Below are 18,565 nucleotides of genomic sequence, written 5' to 3'. Positions count from 1 at the left end.
TCCCTCGTTGTTTCGTCTGATCTCCATTCAATACGAAATCAGGGCTCTGATTCCTCATTGTCCCTCTACTGCCTTCGCGAACACCGCCTTGATGTCTTTGGTCCAACCGCTCGCGAGCAATTCCTTGACCAAAGGATGTTCATTATGTGCATCGAAGGACGCCCTGTCCTGGTATCGTTCGAAAAAGTGAAAGACGGCAGGATCATCTTGATCCCTCGAAATGCAGTAGTAGACTGTCCCCGGATCTGCTAGGGCGACGCTAGTGATCTTGGAGTAGAGTATGTTGACGTGTTCGGCGTGCTCGGGCCAGACCCAGACCTGATGAAGCAAGTGTCAAAGCAACATCTACTGTATACAGTTAAGCCTAAGCCACGCTGCTCACCGTTCCAAACACTGTGAATTCCCCTGGGGGTATATTCCAACTGTCCGGCCCACCGACCTCCTTCCATTCTGGTTTCTCCATAGGCATGTCGGGAAAGACCTGAACGCTTGAATGAGTGAGTGAGTAAATGCTCAGTCAGGCATCGAGTCTGCTCTTCGATGTCAGCTTCGGATCCGGGTCCATCTCCTTGTGTTGCAACATCGATCGCGACTTTTCTGCCTGTCATTGTTGGCTCTGATCATCATGTTCTCAATGAACCCATCCGCAATGTCTCCCCACCATCATATTGACAGATCCTCAGGGTGGGTGGATGATGTCGACCACGTGAACTGTCACTCTCTACTAATAAATCATTTTGTGGTGACATGGTGGCTATCGGGATCTGCTCTCGATTGTTGCGCCACAGGGTAGACCAAATGCATTTATAGATGACACGATCACCAAGTCTGGATCCCTAGAGGCGTGACTGACATGATTGCTGACCCTGTCATCCTAATCCGAAGCCTGGACGTGGGTAGTCAGGTTCTGCCGACATGTCACTCTGCCTGCTTGCCTGCTGTTTGCCTGCTTGCCTGCTCTGCTCGCTGCCTTTTGGCACCCAAAAAAGGAAAAATTTTTTGGGCATTGAGAGAAAAAAATCAGGACGCGAAGAGGCGCGTCCTGAACCTCCCCGAGAGGCGTTACATGGTGGTGGTGGTGGTGGTGGTGGTGGCCCCTCTTTCTTAATATCAGCTTCTCATGTTCGTGATCTCTCTCTCTCTCTCTGTCTGTGAACGAAAGAGGATCTTGTTCATTTCTTACTTCTAACTTACATCTCATTTGAGCCGTCGTCTAAGAGGCGATCATCTTATCCGCGCTCTTAAAGTTGACAGACCCAACAGTTCGGGTCCTCATAGCTCCGCCCGCGTTTCTCCCTAGGTACCCGCGCAATCTCACCGGCGCAGTGGGGAAAAAAAAGAAGAAATCTATCATGTTCCCTGCTCACAATATCGACTACGCTAGCAATGCGTTTGGAACATTGTCAGCCTTGAGTCGACCGGTGACAAGTCTATCAAAGCAGTATACCCCGTTGAGTGGAAGCGGAAGCGGTGGTAGTGGTATTGGTGGCGGCAGCAGCAGGACGAGTGGCAACAGGAGCACCGCCAATCTCGATAGACGCCCCTCAACTGCCAATGGTGCCTCTATACGATCCTCTGGATCGTCTGCAAAGTCAATCAAGAGCGACAAGAAGTCGAGATTCAAGTTTAGTACTTTCTGGTCAAATGATTCAGTCGCTTCCGCCGTATCGCTTGGCCTTCCAAATTCGCCGCCAAACCCTTCCGACCTACAAGGACCCACCGTAGCCGCTACGAGGGTTGTCCCTTCCATCCCGCCTGTTCGATCATCGATCGGATCTACGACAAGTGTCTCGTTGACTCACAAATCGTCTCAGTCTAGCGTTTCACTAGCCACACCTGTCGAATCGCTTCTCAGGAATGAATCAGAAGACTCGTTTGAAGCCCCGGAGAGGGTCTATCATGAAAACCATGCGATCGATAGCACGCCCAGGAGCAACCACGCTCAACCCAGAGGGGCTCTCTTCGCCACAGATTATAGGATCTCGGCTTCGAAGAACGAACAAGACAAGACCAGGCCTAGCCCGCACCTGGAAGGAGACGTGGTCGCAGAGGTGAGACCTTTTTCTTCTTCGCCGTTTTGGCACACGCGCGCGCCGCCAGTGGGAACTTGAGAGCTGATCTTGCGACCAGGTGAAACGACCACGCACCCCAAAGAGGGACAGCCGCGTCGTTGTGGACGACTCACCGACTCTGCCTCCTCTACAAATGAAGTCTTCACGTGCTACTCATAGTGCGTCTTCATCTGGCGAATGGAGTTCCAGCGGAAAAGGATCTTCTTCGTGTGGACTTCAATCGATCATTCTCGATACGCCCATGAATCGAAGTCACGAGTCACTCGTCACGCCCTGCAGAGAGAGTGTAGACGACCCATTCTTGGAACTGCAAGCGAGACTCACACATGGATACGTTGCATCAGACAGTGCGTACATCCCAAGCTCCTTCCCCTTAGTTCTCGTTCTCCTGTCTCATGTGAACCATTTTGGCACGTGCTGCGCGTGTCTACCAATGGGTTCCGAGACATCTATCGTCATGTCTACCCCTTCACCCTACTCGTGTGACTCGCCTTTTCCCTTCTTTACCCCTAGTGCCCCTCTTACTACTTCTCCTTGTTTGCTCAATCCCGACACTAGCACGAATCGTGGAATGTCATCCCTCGTCCACACAGCTGACTGTTTCATGGTCCTACAGGTGCCACATCTTCCCTTCGACACAAGCGGACACCTTCCATTATCACTTCTTCTTCTTGGTCGTCTGGGAAAAGATCAAATAACACACCTTCCATCCCAAGTCGTGTCTCGTCAAGACGGACTGGAATTCTCCCACCACCGAGAAACTCGTCCCGAGTGCACCTGGATAGACTGACATCGCCCGAGAGCTCGCCCCTTGCTTTCAGACAGACATCGCTACCTGTCTCAGACCTGATAGACAATCGGCGTGCTTCGAAACCCTTGGAGCGCCGGACGCAGTCTTCTGATTCGCGTCGAGCCCCTTCTCAACCTTTCGTGGACGACTACCCAGCTCAGTCCGTCGACTGTCTATTGACTACTCTTCAAGGTGGCTCATCGTCCAGAAGCAGGCCTCGAACCAGACCGAAATTCGTTCCCTTACCTCGGGCACCAGGGACCTCACTCCGACGCGTGCGATCTTCACCCGAGCTCACACGACACATCAGGAGCGACGACAGCATGCAAATTCCATTCAGGTTCAGGACGAAGCGATCCCGATCGGTCTCACGACCAGCGGACGACGGTACCTCTGTGCATCCTCTCATGGGCACGATGTCTTCCAAGGCGAAAATCCCTGAGCAGACGGTTCTCCCTGAAAGCCAGAGCTTTGGCCAGAAACTCCATTCGCGATTCGGCACTCACAAACGAGACAAAGTGTCTACCCGAGCCATTGGCGAGAAAAGCAGGCCCGCGCTCTCAGCCTTGCCCTCGAACTGGTTCAGTCACAGCACGCCTACCGACACATCTGCTCATCAACGTTCCTTGAGCCAGGGTTCTGCTCGCCTTGATGCATTGTATGAGCAGCAGAGCTCATTCGGGCCGGGACAATACAATCTCACAGACGCGAGATTCGTCCCGACTCGTCGAGCGCCCTCGGTACCGACCTCCCCCGAGGTTTCCTTCCTTCCTTCTATGCACAGCGAGGACATTGTGTCTCCTCTTCCGCCCAGGACACTCAAGTTTGTCGCTAATACTCGTCGACCCGAATCTGTCATGTCGGCCTCTCAATCCATTATGGATGTCCCAGTGGAGGCGCAAACCGATGAATGGGCTCGTTCAGTTTTAGAGGAGCTCGAGGAAGCCCGAGCCGCTTTGAGAGAGGCGGAAACTTGGTTGTGGCCCACTCCCCCTCTGAGAACACCAGTTGTTCCTCCACTCGAATCAAGTATGTCAACTTCTGCTTCGGCCTCCACGCTCAACGGGCCCACAACCCCTCCCTGTATTGGCGCGGAGAAACTGGAGAAATGGACGGTCGAGACCCATTCGGCCGAGCCCGAGGTGATATTAGAGGCCAAATCTGTCCAAACGGCTCTGGCACCGAGTGCGTTGAATCAAGGCCAAGGTCTGAACCACGAAAACATCCGCAGATATGTCGAAGCTCAGCGAGCCAAGACTGTCTCGGACGCGAGCGCGTTCAAAGCGGAAACAGAGCCTCAACCACTCACATCAGCTGTCAACGCGAACAAACCCAAACCCAAGCCCAAAGCATTAAAAGTTACGAAGCCCATTTCAGCTCGCTCTACCCAGCACACTTATGTCGACCTTTACGGATCAGGTCAGGGTTACAATTTCAGGTTCTAGATGGCCTGCCGCACACACATTCATGGGAACGAAGAAGATCACGCTCGTTGTATGCTTTGTTGTATTTTGAGCCATCCGTCTCCTTATATTTAGACTTTTGGGCACATTGTTGTAATTTATGTCACATTCTGCGAGTCAAGAGGGTGTGCCATCTCCTCTTAAGGCTGCTATGCGATTCAGTTGTCCTGCTTCAGTGTCGCCCGGGCATCGGGACTTCATGCATGCTGGCAAGATGCCGGTGTTTCGTAGATACTCCTACTCGTTACCTGGCGTGTCATGGAGTTCCAAGCGTTAGCCTCTCGCTACGTTTCAGGCTGAGGAGCCACATCTTCTCGGCAGCTCCCTTTTTTGCTGCAAGCTTCTAGCAGGAGCGACGCTGCATTTCTCTATGACCCTCTTCGACCAACAGCGGATCCTACGAACACTCACACTCACGGCCCCTGACTGTTGTATTATTTCACCAGCACCTCTGCCTCGCACCTGGTGGCATTTCGCTTCGGCCGACGAGCCGCCGCCTCACTTCGCCGTAGTTTTTTATCAGAGTTTTTGCTTCCGTCTCAAAAAATGGAAAGTGGAGGAAAGTGCGCCTTCGCGCGACCTGAGACAATGAAGGAGGAGCAGCAGCAACAGCAGCAGCAGCAGCAGCGTCTATAACAAGGTTCTGAGCTCAAAGACGACAGGGGCGGCGACGGCAATTGGATCCGGTATCTAGACGACTTTCTGGGGCGGATCGACCACCGTCCCTCGAGACGTTTGTTGTCCACGCCCACGTCCTCTATTTCTCATCTCCTTTGACTATTATTATCATTATTACTCAGCGAAAGAGGCGCTCAGAATATCATCAACACGTACACCGCTTCCACGGCAACCACCTTATTACTTCTTGCACAACAAGGCCTGCGCTGCAACGACTTCCACACCTGGGAAGAGGGCCGAATCCTGAAGGCTGAAACTTGCTATCGAACCGCCTTGTAAACAGTGCAATCGAGTCAGACCTGCAACATGTCGGCACCCAGTACACCTCGCATACTCCGAACTGGCAATCTCTCCTCCCCTTCGTCCCCGTCATCCCCCTCGGCTCGATTCTTCTCCACATTCTCAAACTTGTTCTCGGGCACAGATGACGATGAGGAGAATGGACATCCACTATATACCGAGGAAGATTACAAGGCTGGTCCGAGTAGTCTCGCCAAGGCTGGCCCATCGTCCTCGGCAAACCTGAATAAGATTGAGATGAGAATCGGAGGAATGACCGTGAGTCGCACCGAAGGGCTACTGCTTGCTGAGACGCTTAGTGTGGTGCTTGTGTCGCCTCCATTGAGTCTCAGCTTCTTCAACCTGGTATCAAATCTGTTCAAATTTCCCTGCTCGCAGAGCGCGGAGTGGTGGAATACGACGAGAGCTATGTCAGGGAGTCTGGAGAATGCTGGACAGATGCGAAGATCGCCGAGGAGATAGAGGATATAGGCTTCGAAGCTGAAGTGGTGGAGCAAAGCGAAGTAGACGATGTCCAGCTCAGGATATACGGGTGAGCGACTCGAGAGACTCGGTGGCTCCATGCTAACAATCAATAGGCTCGAAGACGAGACTCAACAAGCGGACATCGTCGCTGCCGCCCAATCGTACGCTGGGGTACACAATGCTGCTTTCTCAAGCCCTCCAGACACCTTCTACATCTCTCATTCCCCATTGCTTATCTCCTTGCGGACGCTGGTCGACTCACTCGCAGAAGCCTTTCCAAACCTTTCTTTCCTCCCGACTTCAACAACTAACGACTCGCAACTTGACTCTTTACGCAAGCATAAAGACACAGCACGATGGAAGCGCATTTTCCTCCTCTCGGCGTGCTTTGCCATTCCCAACTTCATCATCGGCATGATGAGCATGTACCTTCCTCACTGGTTGATGGGCTGGACAATGCTCCGAGTCTATCACGGCGTTTACCTCGGCGAGCTTGTCTGTCTCGCCTTGACGATCCCGGTACAGACTAGACTCGCCAGGCGATTCTATGTCAATGCCTGGAAAGCTCTGAAGCACAAGTCGGCCACGATGTGAGTACCATAAGCCCAATCTTGAGCCTAGCCTAGGACCGACTGACAGCCATGCTTAGGGATGTCCTCGTTGTCATCGGTACCTCGCTGGCCTTTGGGTACTCTGTAGGAGCACTTTTCCTCGCTCTCTTCAACACAGATCCAAGTTATCACCCCCAGACCTACTTTGACACATCCACTATGCTCATCACCTTTGTCTCGCTTGGACGATATATTGAAAATTTGGCGAAAGGAAAGACCTCCGCTGCGCTGACCGACCTGATGGCGTTGACTCCGTCCTCCGCCACCATTTTCGTCACGCCTCCCGCAGAAGGCGCAGCATTTGACCCATCTACTGAGACTCGCAAGATCCCAACGGAGCTAGTGCAAGTCGGAGACGTCGTCCTGCTCATTCCTGGCGAAAAAATTCCCGCGGATGGCATTGTTCTCACTGGATCGACCTCAGTTGACGAGTCAATGGTCACTGGCGAATCAATCCCGGTGGCCAAAATCGTCGATTCGCAAGTCATCGGCGGGACGGTCAACGGCCTTGGAACCGTCACTTTTCGAGTCACTCGCGCTGGCAAAGATACGGCCCTGTCACAGATTGTCAAGCTCGTCGAGGATGCTCAGACTTCAAAAGCACCTGTCCAGCAGTTCGCAGACCGTGTCGCTGGTATATTCGTCCCCATTGTCCTATCTCTGGCACTGTTGACTTTGATTGCGTGGCTGGCAATATCAGAAATGGATTCGACTTCTTCCCTACCCTCCATCTTTAGCTCGCCAGGAGTCAGTAAATTTGGAGTCTGTCTCAAACTCTGTATCTCGGTCGTGGTCGTTGCTTGCCCATGCGCTCTGGGTCTCAGCACGCCGACAGCCGTCATGGTGGGAACGGGGGTTGGAGCTCAGAATGGAATCTTGATCAAGGGTGGCAAAGCGCTGGAAGCTTGCAGGAACATCAAACGAGTCATTCTGGATAAGACTGGAACGGTGACGGAAGGCAAAGTTCAAGTCAGTGAAATCGTTTGGGCCACGTCGAACGAGTTGGTCCACGAGCTCGTTGATTCGTCAAACGAGAACCGAGACCTATCGCGAACCACCCTTGCCCCGCCTCTACAACGTCATACACTGCTTGCTCTTCTGTCACTCGCTGAAAGTCGATCAGAGCATCCTTTAGCAGTCGCCGTCGCTGCTCATGGCCGTGAGGTCCTTTCGAACGCTGGATTGCCTCCTCCTCTAGGCGAGGTTCTGGACTTCGAAACCGTCCCCGGTGAAGGCGTTGAGGCGTTGATTCAACTCCCGAACAGTCAAATCAAGGAACGTCTGAGGGTCGGCAAGGCAGAATTCGTCCTGACTTCGTCCTCCAAATCCGCTGAAGCGACCGGTCAAGCAGCCTTGCCTAGGAGCCTCGCTGCTTTCTCAGACTTGCACTCCGATTCACTCCGCACCATAGTCTACGTCTCGATCATCCGACCATCCTCTTCCCCTATCCCCGTCCTCGCTCTGGCTCTGTCTGACCGGCCAAAAGCCTCATCCGCGCACGCAATCGCAAGCCTTCGAAAGATGGGCATCCAAGTGTCCCTCCTCACTGGTGATGCGGAATCAACCGCTCGTGCCGTTGCCCGTCAAGTCGGTATCGACGAATCGGAGATTTATGCAGGTGTATCCCCAAAGGGCAAAGCCAAAGTCATTCTAGACATCATGCAACGGACTGCTGGAGGCGTCGCAATGGTCGGAGATGGGATCAACGATTCACCCGCTTTGGCCGCTGCGTCCCTCGGTATAGCGCTCTCATCCGGTGCATCAGTAGCGATCGAAGCTGCTGATCTCGTGCTCGTCCGATCAGACTTGCTCGACGTCGTTGCGGCCTTACATCTTGGCCGAACGATATTCAGCAAGATCAAGGCCAATCTCGTTTGGGCCTGCTGTTACAATCTGCTCATGATACCGCTTGCTATGGGTATATTCCTCCCTTGGGGTATCCACTTGCATCCCATGATGGCAGCGATGGCGATGGCCTTCTCGAGCGTCTCGGTGGTCTTGTCGTCCTTGACTTTGAAGGTGGGTCAAGCATGTCTTTGATCAGCGAGAAACTGTAATTGACTGAGCCTATAGTGGTGGCGACGCCCAAGATCCTCCATTATGCCTGGCGAACCGTATACTCCTGGAGGATTGCGTGTCGGCCTCTCGGAGCTATATACAGGGATTCGATCCATCTCATATGACATCCGAACGACAGGAATTGTGCGATACCTGGTGAATTGGGTACGGGGATCGTCCTCACGGAGGCCATCAGCTACAGAGTACGAGGCAATCCCGTTAGATGCGGAAAATAGATCAGTAGAGAGTCGTCCGCCCCGAGTGTAAGGCCGCATTGCATCTGATGCATGGGATCGAGACTGGTCCAGCAGCATGCATTATGAACACAAGACGTCTCGCCATATTACTCCAATCTCATCCTCCCCGTCTGACTTTTCTCAACCATTATGAGACTCCGATGATTCATTCTATCAACTCGATATCATCATCGTCGCCCGTCATATCCACCACAGCGTCCACCTTGCGCTTCTTTCGACTATCTTGACCGTCAGACGCGACTGTGACGACACCATCATCATCGTCATCTCCTGCTGCCCGTTTTTTCGAAACTGCCTCGCTAGGGGTCAGGCCTGTCCTTCTAGCTGCCGGGGCATCCATAGCTTGAGGTGGAGGCGAGGAATCGCTATCGTCGGCGGGGGCGATAGCTTTTTTGGGCTTTCGAGGGATGCCAGGAGGTGATGGAGGCAGAGTATAAGTATTCGTAGCGTTTGGGTCACTGCGCGTGACATAGGTCAGCACTCGGCTTATCTGGCGGCGCAGAGACTCACGGCGCGACGATACAGAAATGGACTGCTCTAAATTGATCGTCTTCATCCCTCACTGTCAGCATCTTTCCCCTGACCACTTCGAGCTCCTCGAGAGTCTTTTCATAATTATCGTTGAAATCTGGGTCAGCCAGTATCCTGGTCGACTCGTAGACGCTCCATTCGACTTCTTCAGTGTTGATCTCTTCATCTTCCTCTGCGTGACCATTTGCATTCCCGTTGGAAGCCCCGAGACCCTTGGGTAACCACTCTTTGACGACCTTGTCCACAAATGTACCGAGCGTACATTTGCTAACATCCACTTTGAAGGGAACGTAGATATCTCGACAAACGGCACAAGCGGGATTCGGGGGTTGCAGCTTGTAAATGCCCAACGGTTTCGCAGGGTCTGACCGGAGAAAGACATTTGTAGCCTTGTCAATATTAGAGGAGAGGAGATTTATGGCTTGCATGACGATAAGCCCGGCAATGATAGCGTTAGTCGTGGCGATAGCGGGAATGATGTTACCGGCCATTTCTTCATAGAGTCAACGACCGAAATTTGACGCGGGTATTCGCCAGCTCACCTTTGACTTGAAAACGGGTTTTGGTAGGGATTCCGTATGCGATAGCTCGGAGGTTAGCAGTGGCAAGAACGAAGTCGAGCGTGTCATCGTCATCCTTGTCGAAAGAAAGTACAATGTCAGGTTGAGAGATCATTCGTGCGGATAACCGGCGACAACTGCGACTCCCGTTAATACAATGTCGCACGGAGATCCGCTATCTCTGACCTATCGATGAACATGTCCAGGTTCTCCTTCACTGTCAATTCCCTCTGATCCTTGAGCTGCTTCGAGTTGGCATTGAGCGCACTCGTACTGCTCTCGCCATTTCTCTCTGGCACAGGTCTACCATTCGTCTGGGCGACCGGACCCGAACGCAGAGGAGGAGCGACAAAGTCACCGAGGACAATCGCGTCGTAGCCCAAGGGGACTGGCTTGACCCGACCAGGCACCTTCCACATATCCTCCATCGCTAGAAGCTTGCTAATGTCCTCATGGAAGACCTGATGTACATGTCAGCTACAGACCATACCAATGAATCGAGCTGACCTTTTCAAACACCCGCTTTGGGCCATCCTCTTCTCCAAGCTGTGCTCTGACTTGTCTGAAAGCCGCCGCTTCATGTTTCAATTGCTCGATCTCCTCCGCTAAAACAGGCTCAGCCAAGAAATTCTCCGTGCTGTAGGCATACTCACCATTCTCGCCAGCCGCTTGGGCCTTATCCAGCTCTTCCGTATCCAAAGCCTCGTCATCCTCGCCGAATAGCTTGCTGTGTGGAAGTCAGCTAGCTGCCCTCCAGCCGATGTCGAGGGATTAAAATCACCCAAAAAGGTAGCTCTTCGCCCATACGATACAATGTATGGGTTCGCTGGGAGTCGCTCTGATCGTACAGACGGGAAATGTCTTCGGCGTCGGCTTCGTGACGCAGTCAAAGCATTCAGTTCGGTCCTGTTCGCCTTATGAGCTTCATCGCCTTCTTTTCCTGTGAAGTGACCCACCCGCCAGAACGGCGTCACCTGACCGAGGTATCCAGCTGTGCCTGATTCGATGAGGGGGACCCCAGCGGCCTGACATAACTTGTTGACATGTCGGCGGGCATCTGAGGAGGATGTTCAAAAAGGTCCGATACCTCAAAAAACGATTGAACTCACCCATGTTATCCAACGCGTTCATGACCAGTCCAAAGCCCTTGATCCACTCAATATCGTTTTGACCTTCCTTGACGTTACCATGTCTTGGATGGATTTTGATCCCGGAGGAGGGATTGAAATGCCTAGCAGCTGCTGCTGCAGTGATGGCTTTCGATTTCGAGATGTCAGGTTTGCGAAAGAGGAATTGACGATTGAGGTTGGATAGGTCGATGATGTCGAGGTCAATCTGGAGTATCTCGTCAGCAAACGTCTAATTAGCATCCTTGGAACGTCATGCAGTGAACTCAATGACTGCCTATAGCAGCTCTCACGATAGCTGGTCACTCACGATCTCGATGTTCGAGAAGCCAACCAAGACCAGATTTTTGACTATGCCATGTTATTTTTGTGTCCATACCCATCTCCAACATACTGGCACTCACGTAGCTCGCAGCCGATACCTCCTGCACCTACGACCAACACTGGGGTATCTCTGACTTTTTGAAACACCTTGCTCCCTAATAGAGCTTCAGTCTGACGAAGACGCGTCATGCTGGCGACCGGTAGCTGCCAGAGATGGAATGCAGAATAGTGGTCGTCGAGGTGGACGATGGATATGGTTCTTGTGTTCCCATTTTGGCGGAATGCGCCGTTGGATACTATCGGAGGCGCGGGAGCGATTAAGAGGGGAAAATCATAAATCAGCTGGATTGGTGTAGTCGATAGTATGAAAAGAAGCGAGTTCACGGAATCAAAAATTTGGGGATGCTGCGTTCGAGTCTGTCAATAAGAAAAGCAGCAAAAATATTCATCGGTGGTGGTCATCATCCTTCATTGCACTTTGACCACCGACTTCAATGTCGAAGCGGTCCAAGCTGGAATCGTTCGACACCTGAGGTCAGATCTAATCTCGTCAAGTGGAAGCTATACCACGCGCCCAGCTCCTGGCTGGCTCATTTTGCCGTCGCCATGCCCGCTGTGAGTTCTATCCGTCCTAGACCTTTTTTGGCGGCCCATTCGACTAGAGACTGACAGGTTGATCCTGCGCGAAACAGAAATCATGTAGAGGGTGTGGGTCAACGAACCTAGAGACTGACTATGGAGCTGGAAATGTAGTGTGAGTCAGGGGCAGCCCAGGTGATGGAGGATGTTGCTCGTGCTCACATCGCTCAGATGCCAAGAATGTGGTCGAATCGTCGAGGAGGGCATCTTGATGTCCGAGGTGGGATTCAGCGAGGGAGCAGGAGGAAGAGTTCACGTTCAAGGAACATTTGTGTCCAACTTTTCGAGTGAGTAGATGACAGATCAGATCCTCTTTCCAATGCTCACTCGCCTGTGACAGCTGGTATTCCTGGATTTAGAGGACGAGCTAAGGAGGAGACGGCACACCAGGTTAAGACGCAAGGTGAGCATCGTTGCCGGCCTGCAGGTTTGGATGCTCACATCTCCATGACCTCTTCTTGCTAGGTACACAACGGATCAAAATGATAGCGGAAGATATGCGGATCGAAACCAAGACTGCCCATATGGCTGCAAGATGGTTTGGATTGGCCGTCGATCACAAATTCACTCGAGGTCGACGGACGGAATACATACTCGCGGCTTGCATTTACCTACAATGCAGGTTGGTCAAGGAGAATGTCATGCTCATCGACTTCAGCGAGAGATTGGCAGTGAGTCGAGAGGATAGATATCCGCACCATGTGCTCATTTTGCTTCAGGTGAACGTCTACGAGCTCGGTGCAACTTATCTCCGGCTTCGATCCACTTTGAACCTCCCGGAATTATTGCCTGAGGTTGACCCCGCAATCTACAACATCCGTTTCGCCAAACATCTCGATTTCCCAGAAACAGCAATTGAATCCAAGATCGCTACTGATGCTTCACGACTTGTTCGACGATTCAGAGCAGATTGGATGACTCAGGGTCGTCGGCCGGCCGGAGTCTGCGGTGCCTGTCTCGTCATTGCTTCAAGGATGAACGGATATCTCCGGACACCGGAAGAAGTGGCCCAAGTCGTCAAAGTCTCTCCGTGGACTATCAAGCGCCGTCTTCTGGAATTCGCACAGACGTCAAGCGCCACGAAGACGGTAGATCAGTTTAGTAAGATGGAAGAGACAGCTTTGGACGAGGGACTCGGGGAGCGCCCGCCTTCTGTCAAACAGCGGAAAAAGAAAGACGAGAGGATCCAGAAGCTGAAGGAGGCTCTGGCCCAGGAACAGCGGAAACGAGATGGAGAGCTCGATGATGAAGCAGAAGCGGAGGGCAGTAGGCGAGGCTCGGCGGGTGATGAAGCTGAAGATTCCGATGATGAGAATACAAGAGCGTCGAGAGGCCGCAGAGGCAAAGGCAAGGAAAGGACCAATCCCTCTACAATCGACGATGTTCAAGATGCGATCCAAGCAGCGGCAGCAGAGATAGGTCAGATGGATGAAGGCGCAGAAGGAGACGAACACGACCTCGAGGCGATGGAGCAGGAGGATTACATGGCGGAGGTGTCTGCAGCCCGTGATAATCCTGAAGAGGTCGAAGCGGAGAGACGTCGAGAGGCCAGGGCATTCAAAGCGAGGAACAGGGCGGCCACGGCAGCTGCTTCTGCAGATTTGTCTGGCATCGACGATTCATTGGTTGGTGAATCGACACAACTGGACTCCCTTGCAGACACCTTTCAACACCATGCTGAGAAACCTGATGAACACATGGGAGAATTCGCAGGAGGCATGTCTTCCGAGGCAATCTTCAACGCTTTCGACAAGTGGGACGACCAGGACGCGACCCTGAATTACCTTGGAGAACGTATCTTTGCCGAGGAGAAGCGATTGCTCGACCTGAACGATTTACAGCTGAGAGAACGAGTTAAAGGCTGGATGGCAGGTCGTGATCCGAAGGAAGTATTGCTAGAGCTGGAGTGCTGTGAACGCGCCAGAGCGAAGCGAGAGTCGGACGCGAAGCAGAGACCAGAGACTCATTTCCCGGATATAGATGATCTAGAGCTGGAGGGGTACTATGTGCTGGAGGACGAGGAGATGAAGTTGAGGGCTAGGATCTGGCTCAATCATAATGCTAAATGGCTCGAGGAGGACAAGGGTGAGCAGAGTGTATCCTGGCGTGCTCCGAGTCTGACATTTTGACCAGAGCGACAAGCTAAGAAAGCCGCTTACGCCAAAGCTCGAGGCCTGGATCCAAACAAGCCAAAGGTGAGTTTGAGCTGAGGAAATGCCATAGAATGGAGTGCTGAGATTCGGAATAACAGAAACGCAAGAAGCGTGTACCCCGTCAAGGTCCCTTCACTTCGACCAAAGAAGCTATCGACACGTTTGCGTCTACCAAAAAGTTTTCTTCCCGTCTCAATTACTCGGTTTTGCAGAACCTCGGATTGGCCAAGGACGAAGTTACTTCGTTGCAGTCGTTTGATGACGACGAAAAGGATGATGAGAAGGAGGACGATATGGACGAGGATGACAAGGATGGTGAGTGTCAACTTTTCTCCTGTTATGGCGCTAATCTCTCGCTTGTAGAGGAGATGGAGGAGGATGATTAGCCGAAGATCTCAATCAGTTCACATTAGACGCCGCCCATGCTTGTTGTACCCCTAGGCCTGTATATCTATAGTCACGCGAGACGACTGTCTTCATCATGTAACGTCAATCACGCCATTTCAGCGAGCCACGGATTCTAGCATCTTTCAAGAGTAATCTACAAAGGAGAGTACAGATAGAAAAGAATGACCAGAACGCGTGCTGTCAAGCGACGAAGACTGACGTCCGTGAACCCATTGTCCTTGGGCTCCATCTGGACCAAGCACAATTGCCACGGATCCACGCTGCCAGCCTACAATCTTCTTCCTCGTCGACCACCCTTTCTCCTGGTGCAGTCGGAAGGAATAGGAGTGACATCCTCGATACGTCCAATCTTCATGCCTGCACGAGCGAGAGCTCGGAGAGCGGCCTGACCACCTGGTCCAGGTTGCTTGGTTCCAGTTCCACCGGTAGCTCGGAGCTTGATGTGGAGAGCAGTGATTCCGACTTCCTTGCATTTGGCAGCGACGTCCTGAGCGGCCAACATGGCAGCGTAAGGCTGAAGGTTGAAAAGTCAGCAAATCATTCCCTGATTCAATAGAGCGGAGCTGAAGGCTGTAACTCACTCCAGACTCATCTCGGTCAGCCTTAACCTTCATTCCTCCAGTGACTCGGGAGATAGTTTCCTTTCCAGTCAAATCGGTGACGTGAACGAAAGTGTCGTTGAACCTGCACAAGGCAGTGTAAGCAAAGAATCCCCTGTCTTCGTTAGCTTCAAGGCAGACTCACGAAGCGAAAATGTGGGCAACACCAAAGACATTCTCACCCTCCTGGACCTGGGGACCGAGGGAGACGGCGGTTTCCTGCTGAACTCTTGCCTTCTTGGGAGCCTGAAGAGAAGACAGTATCAGCTAATGCAGCATCCATCAGACGTTCCCACTGACCATTTTGAATCGAAGGGGGTTGATGAGCAAGTTCAATCTGGCACTATCGTCGCGAGAATTTCAAGGTCAATTCAGATGATCGAAGGGGTTTCTGCGCACTCGGAGTTTTTCGGCGTTTACTGAAATGCTCAAAGTGGCACCCTTCTTGTCTGCGAGTGGCAACGATGGGGACCCCGCGTGTTACAGAATGGCGAGACCGTTCATTCCATCATTCCCATGTTTCTATCCATTTCATGAGCAGACAGGACACGAGATGATACGCGAGAGACTGGATCTTGCACAGTGCAGAGAGGTCAGCTGAAACTCTAAACAATGCTGTCTTAGCTTACTTCTAGTCAGACTCACGACCCGTGGACCCTAGCTCTCTCAATATGCTTGTGCTCAGGCCTAGTCGTCAGCTATCTTCCACAGGTGAACCTCGCGTACCGAGCGTAGCTTGACTTGCAACTGACCAACATCGGCTCAGCATATTCGTATCATCCGAAAGAAAACATCCGAGGGATTCTCACCGGTCAGATATTTCATTCGCTTCTCTTTCTGCATGGCTGATAACCGGTGCAGTGGTACCTCTTACTTGGCGCGACATCCTCAGCATCGGGGATGCTCAACCTCTTGATCGTCCAATGGTCCCTGATACGATGCTGTAAAGTCGAGGTCAGTTCACGATGTCTTGGTCGAACACGAGCTGACGATAACAGAGTCCATGGGGCTGTGCCGAATCACTTTTGGGATTCTTCCAAGTCTTCCTTCAATGGCTTTTGTTCTCCATCATGTGAGCATCTCTGTATCTCTCAGGATCACCAGCTCATGGGGCACTAGACATGTCTTGTACATGATCTACTTCCCTCCGCATCTCAAGTATCAGCGAACCCTTCCTATCGCACCTCAGGCTTACGGCTCGACGGCGGATCAAGCTAGCGTCCACACTATCGATGCTGGCGCCGATGGAGACACGGACAAGCTCAAAGTCACTACGACGCCAGAGTGGAGGCTCGCAATGACCCTGGGTTTAGTCATCGTTCTGCACGTGTATGTCTGTCCGCATTTGTTCCCCCGACCTCTGCAAACCCCCTGACCCTTCCCCAGATCCCTCCTCTTGCTCCTCTCCCTAGCTTTGCTCTACACTCTCCCAACTACTATCCCTCCTCATCCGCTCCTCCAGTACCTCGCTACATTTCTAGGCGTCTCAGCAACTATTCTAGCTGTCTTGCAATACGCGCCGCAGATTTACAGGACGTACCAATCGGGTCTCGTCGGTGCCCTGAGCCTCGGTACGATGGCTATCCAAGTGCCCGGCAGTGTCCTATTCGTTGTCAGCTTGGTCCTGCGACCAGGGACTGACTGGACAAGCTGGTTGGCGTATGCTATCACAGGCTTGATGCAGGGGATGCTGTTGGTCAGTGTCTCAACACACGACGATCGAGTCGGCACGCAATTGCTGATCCGCCTTTTAGGTTATCTGCCTGCTTTGGAAAAAGAGACAGCGAGAGCTCGGAATCGATGACTTCGGGAATTCTATCAATGGCCCGGAGACAAATGACGAGCGTCGTGCCTTGGTCGAACCCTCGGACTAGACACCCCTGTATCAAATAGGAAGAGGTACACAAGTTGTATAATGCCGAAATCTTACGGTATGACAGGCAAGGTATGCATTTCTTCGATACAGATGGCATAAAAATGGGAATCTCTCAACTTTACCCCGTTCACTGACCCGCAGTGAATCGAGGACTTGCCGGTGAAGGCTCTTATAAATCGAAGCTATCTCGGCTCAAGAAGCGAATCATAGTCCATGGCTGATTTTCTCCGCTCAGAACGGTTCTGCCCTCTCAGACCCGCCGCATTCCACCAAGCTCCGACTTCAATGTAGGTATCCGTGGCGATGGATGCTCGTGGAAGGAGCTGGTACGTCTTTGGAGGGTCTGGAGGATCTTCAAGTAGCGTTTCGGGCAGTGAGATATGTGGCAGACCATCGATGTCGAAAGCGAGCTCGCTGGAGGTGTAGCCGGAATGCCAGGGTTCTTCCGCTTTATCGCCTTTGTCGAGGAGGTCTCTGACCGGCTTAGTCTGCTCGCCGGCCCGGACTCGGAAAGATGGCTCGAAGAGTGCGTCAAATGATCGACTTGGCACAGGAAAGCCAAAATCGTCCCAGTCTCTTCGGGTCGACAGCTCGTCCTGGCTCGTGGCGGATTGTGTCCGCGAAACGATCTCGCTCAGAGTGGTATGAGATTGAGCCTCATGATCTCTCTCCTTGAGACTCAGGAATCGACTCGAACAGGAGGTCATAGAGGCCCCGAGTCCCATCGAGAACGAAGACTGCGTGGAACTCAGGTCCCAAGATGAACCTGTGGTCAGGGTCGACTGATTGGCCGTCAAGCCAGGAGCACCGAGACTCGATAAGGGCGCCTTCGAGACTACCTTGTTATCGCCTTCGCTGGATGTAGGATCCTGAGACGATGTAACCGTGAAGTAACTCCTCTCACCCTTTCGGTCCACTCCCAAAGTGGAGGGCAGAGCCAAGGGAGAGATCGGATGAGGATCCGTCAAACTGCGTAGAACCGGAGCGGGTGGAAGTCGGGGCGAGAAGATGTCCAATGCGCAGAGGGGAGACTCCACCTCATCACAGTTGATCGCATCAATCGTATCGAAGCGGAGCACGTTGTCATTCGTAAGAGGCGAGGAGAGGTCTGATCCCAGCGCAGCGTCCGGCGCTTGGACAGGTGGTTCTTCTTCAGGTGCGCCACATCGCGGCCCCAGATCCAGCTGAAGGGCAGATGAAGTGGAATCGATGGATCTATTCTCGCATTCGAGTCTCTGGAAGAGTTGTCCAAGATCAAATTCTAATCGGGTCTTGAGCGAGATGTCGACAGGGGAAGATTGCGGGACCTGCATGAGGCTTGATCCAAAGTCTCTCTTGGCTGATTCACGGGATCCATCGTAAGGTGTCATATGTAACCCATGCCATACTGGCATACGGCCCAGTGTGGGTCTAGGCGTATCAGAAGGGACTGGCGGAAGGGGTCGGCAGCGTCTCGTCGGGATTGGTGGGGCGCCTTCTACAACGATTCGGGCGGCGTGTGGTTTGACAGCAAATGTTGAAGCCAGGGCATTGCGCTCAGTGCGAGGAGTGCCACTTTCGCAAGAAGGAAGAGATGCCTCAAGGGCGTAAGTCGTGGATTTGGCGTTCAGGTGAACTTGAAGATGGTCACGGTTCATGGTGTTCCGACGAGCGT

General features: G+C 52.6%; 8 protein-coding genes across 8 annotated transcripts; 4 read left to right on the top strand and 4 right to left on the bottom strand.

The window, feature by feature from the left end:
* Window positions 1–54: 54 nt before the first annotated feature.
* On the bottom strand, window positions 55–469 carry BD324DRAFT_649227 (hypothetical protein; the record flags this gene model as incomplete). The annotated part of the gene is made up of 2 exons (XM_022017957.1): window positions 55–318; window positions 383–469. The coding sequence occupies 2 exons, from the start codon at window positions 467–469 to the stop codon at window positions 55–57; spliced, it is 351 nt and encodes a 116-aa protein (XP_021873001.1).
* Window positions 470–1,098: 629 nt separating this feature from the next.
* BD324DRAFT_618620 (hypothetical protein) lies at window positions 1,099–4,561 on the top strand. The gene is made up of 3 exons (XM_022015056.1): window positions 1,099–2,051; window positions 2,131–2,419; window positions 2,689–4,561. The coding sequence occupies exons 1-3, from the start codon at window positions 1,353–1,355 to the stop codon at window positions 4,305–4,307; spliced, it is 2,607 nt and encodes an 868-aa protein (XP_021873000.1). The 5' UTR covers window positions 1,099–1,352; the 3' UTR covers window positions 4,308–4,561.
* A 350-nt stretch (window positions 4,562–4,911) lies between these two features.
* Window positions 4,912–8,743, top strand: BD324DRAFT_618615 (E1-E2 ATPase-domain-containing protein). The gene is made up of 5 exons (XM_022015055.1): window positions 4,912–5,561; window positions 5,603–5,835; window positions 5,882–6,358; window positions 6,418–8,398; window positions 8,453–8,743. Exons 1-5 carry the CDS (start codon window positions 5,310–5,312, stop codon window positions 8,702–8,704), a joined length of 3,195 nt encoding a protein of 1,064 aa, XP_021872999.1. The 5' UTR covers window positions 4,912–5,309; the 3' UTR covers window positions 8,705–8,743.
* On the bottom strand, window positions 8,744–11,527 carry BD324DRAFT_618613 (hypothetical protein). Its single transcript, XM_022015054.1, has 11 exons — window positions 11,317–11,527; window positions 11,223–11,263; window positions 10,895–11,120; window positions 10,742–10,842; window positions 10,567–10,691; window positions 10,439–10,512; window positions 10,293–10,390; window positions 9,972–10,246; window positions 9,768–9,922; window positions 9,205–9,718; window positions 8,744–9,152 (listed from the first exon to the last, which is right to left on the bottom strand). The coding sequence occupies exons 1-11, from the start codon at window positions 11,423–11,425 to the stop codon at window positions 8,840–8,842; spliced, it is 2,031 nt and encodes a 676-aa protein (XP_021872998.1). The 5' UTR covers window positions 11,426–11,527; the 3' UTR covers window positions 8,744–8,839.
* A 493-nt stretch (window positions 11,528–12,020) lies between these two features.
* BD324DRAFT_577073 (hypothetical protein) lies at window positions 12,021–14,414 on the top strand (the record flags this gene model as incomplete). The annotated part of the gene is made up of 6 exons (XM_022013236.1): window positions 12,021–12,162; window positions 12,216–12,278; window positions 12,341–12,546; window positions 12,595–13,960; window positions 14,009–14,070; window positions 14,127–14,414. The coding sequence occupies 6 exons, from the start codon at window positions 12,021–12,023 to the stop codon at window positions 14,412–14,414; spliced, it is 2,127 nt and encodes a 708-aa protein (XP_021872997.1).
* A 290-nt stretch (window positions 14,415–14,704) lies between these two features.
* Window positions 14,705–15,338, bottom strand: BD324DRAFT_649222 (ribosomal protein S11-domain-containing protein; the record flags this gene model as incomplete). Its single annotated transcript, XM_022017956.1, has 4 exons — window positions 14,705–14,950; window positions 15,018–15,120; window positions 15,181–15,281; window positions 15,324–15,338. 4 exons carry the CDS (start codon window positions 15,336–15,338, stop codon window positions 14,705–14,707), a joined length of 465 nt encoding a protein of 154 aa, XP_021872996.1.
* Window positions 15,339–15,706: 368 nt separating this feature from the next.
* BD324DRAFT_649221 (hypothetical protein) lies at window positions 15,707–16,909 on the top strand (the record flags this gene model as incomplete). Its single annotated transcript, XM_022017955.1, has 7 exons — window positions 15,707–15,757; window positions 15,802–15,846; window positions 15,897–15,989; window positions 16,034–16,107; window positions 16,155–16,364; window positions 16,422–16,731; window positions 16,790–16,909. 7 exons carry the CDS (start codon window positions 15,707–15,709, stop codon window positions 16,907–16,909), a joined length of 903 nt encoding a protein of 300 aa, XP_021872995.1.
* A 184-nt stretch (window positions 16,910–17,093) lies between these two features.
* Window positions 17,094–18,548, bottom strand: BD324DRAFT_649220 (hypothetical protein; the record flags this gene model as incomplete). Its single annotated transcript, XM_022017954.1, has 1 exon — window positions 17,094–18,548. The coding sequence occupies one exon, from the start codon at window positions 18,546–18,548 to the stop codon at window positions 17,094–17,096; it is 1,455 nt and encodes a 484-aa protein (XP_021872994.1).
* Window positions 18,549–18,565: the final 17 nt, after the last annotated feature.

This window comes from Kockovaella imperatae (genome assembly GCF_002102565.1).
Source record: "Kockovaella imperatae strain NRRL Y-17943 chromosome Unknown BD324scaffold_3, whole genome shotgun sequence".
Taxonomy (NCBI): Eukaryota; Fungi; Basidiomycota; class Tremellomycetes; order Tremellales; family Cuniculitremaceae; genus Kockovaella; species Kockovaella imperatae.
Note: the sequence above shows the minus strand (reverse complement) of the source record. Positions and strands in the feature narration are given on the sequence as shown.

Excerpts from the sequence above, each read along its gene's own strand:
- BD324DRAFT_618620 (XM_022015056.1), top strand. The coding sequence starts at position 1,353 with ATGTTCCCTGCTCACAATATCGACTACGCTAGCAATGCGTTTGGAACA. Across the intron at positions 2,052-2,130 it reads AAGGAGACGTGGTCGCAGAG|GTGAAACGACCACGCACCCC; the intron begins GTGAGACCTTTT and ends TCTTGCGACCAG. Across the intron at positions 2,420-2,688 it reads TGGATACGTTGCATCAGACA|GTGCCACATCTTCCCTTCGA; the intron begins GTGCGTACATCC and ends ATGGTCCTACAG.
- BD324DRAFT_618615 (XM_022015055.1), top strand. The coding sequence starts at position 5,310 with ATGTCGGCACCCAGTACACCTCGCATACTCCGAACTGGCAATCTCTCC. Across the intron at positions 5,562-5,602 it reads TGAGAATCGGAGGAATGACC|TGTGGTGCTTGTGTCGCCTC; the intron begins GTGAGTCGCACC and ends TGAGACGCTTAG. Across the intron at positions 6,359-6,417 it reads AAGCACAAGTCGGCCACGAT|GGATGTCCTCGTTGTCATCG; the intron begins GTGAGTACCATA and ends AGCCATGCTTAG.
- BD324DRAFT_618613 (XM_022015054.1), bottom strand. The coding sequence starts at position 11,425 with ATGACGCGTCTTCGTCAGACTGAAGCTCTATTAGGGAGCAAGGTGTTT. Across the intron at positions 10,247-10,292 it reads CAAAGCGGGTGTTTGAAAAG|GTCTTCCATGAGGACATTAG; the intron begins GTCAGCTCGATT and ends CATGTACATCAG. Across the intron at positions 9,719-9,767 it reads AACCCGTTTTCAAGTCAAAG|AAATGGCCGGTAACATCATT; the intron begins GTGAGCTGGCGA and ends GACTCTATGAAG.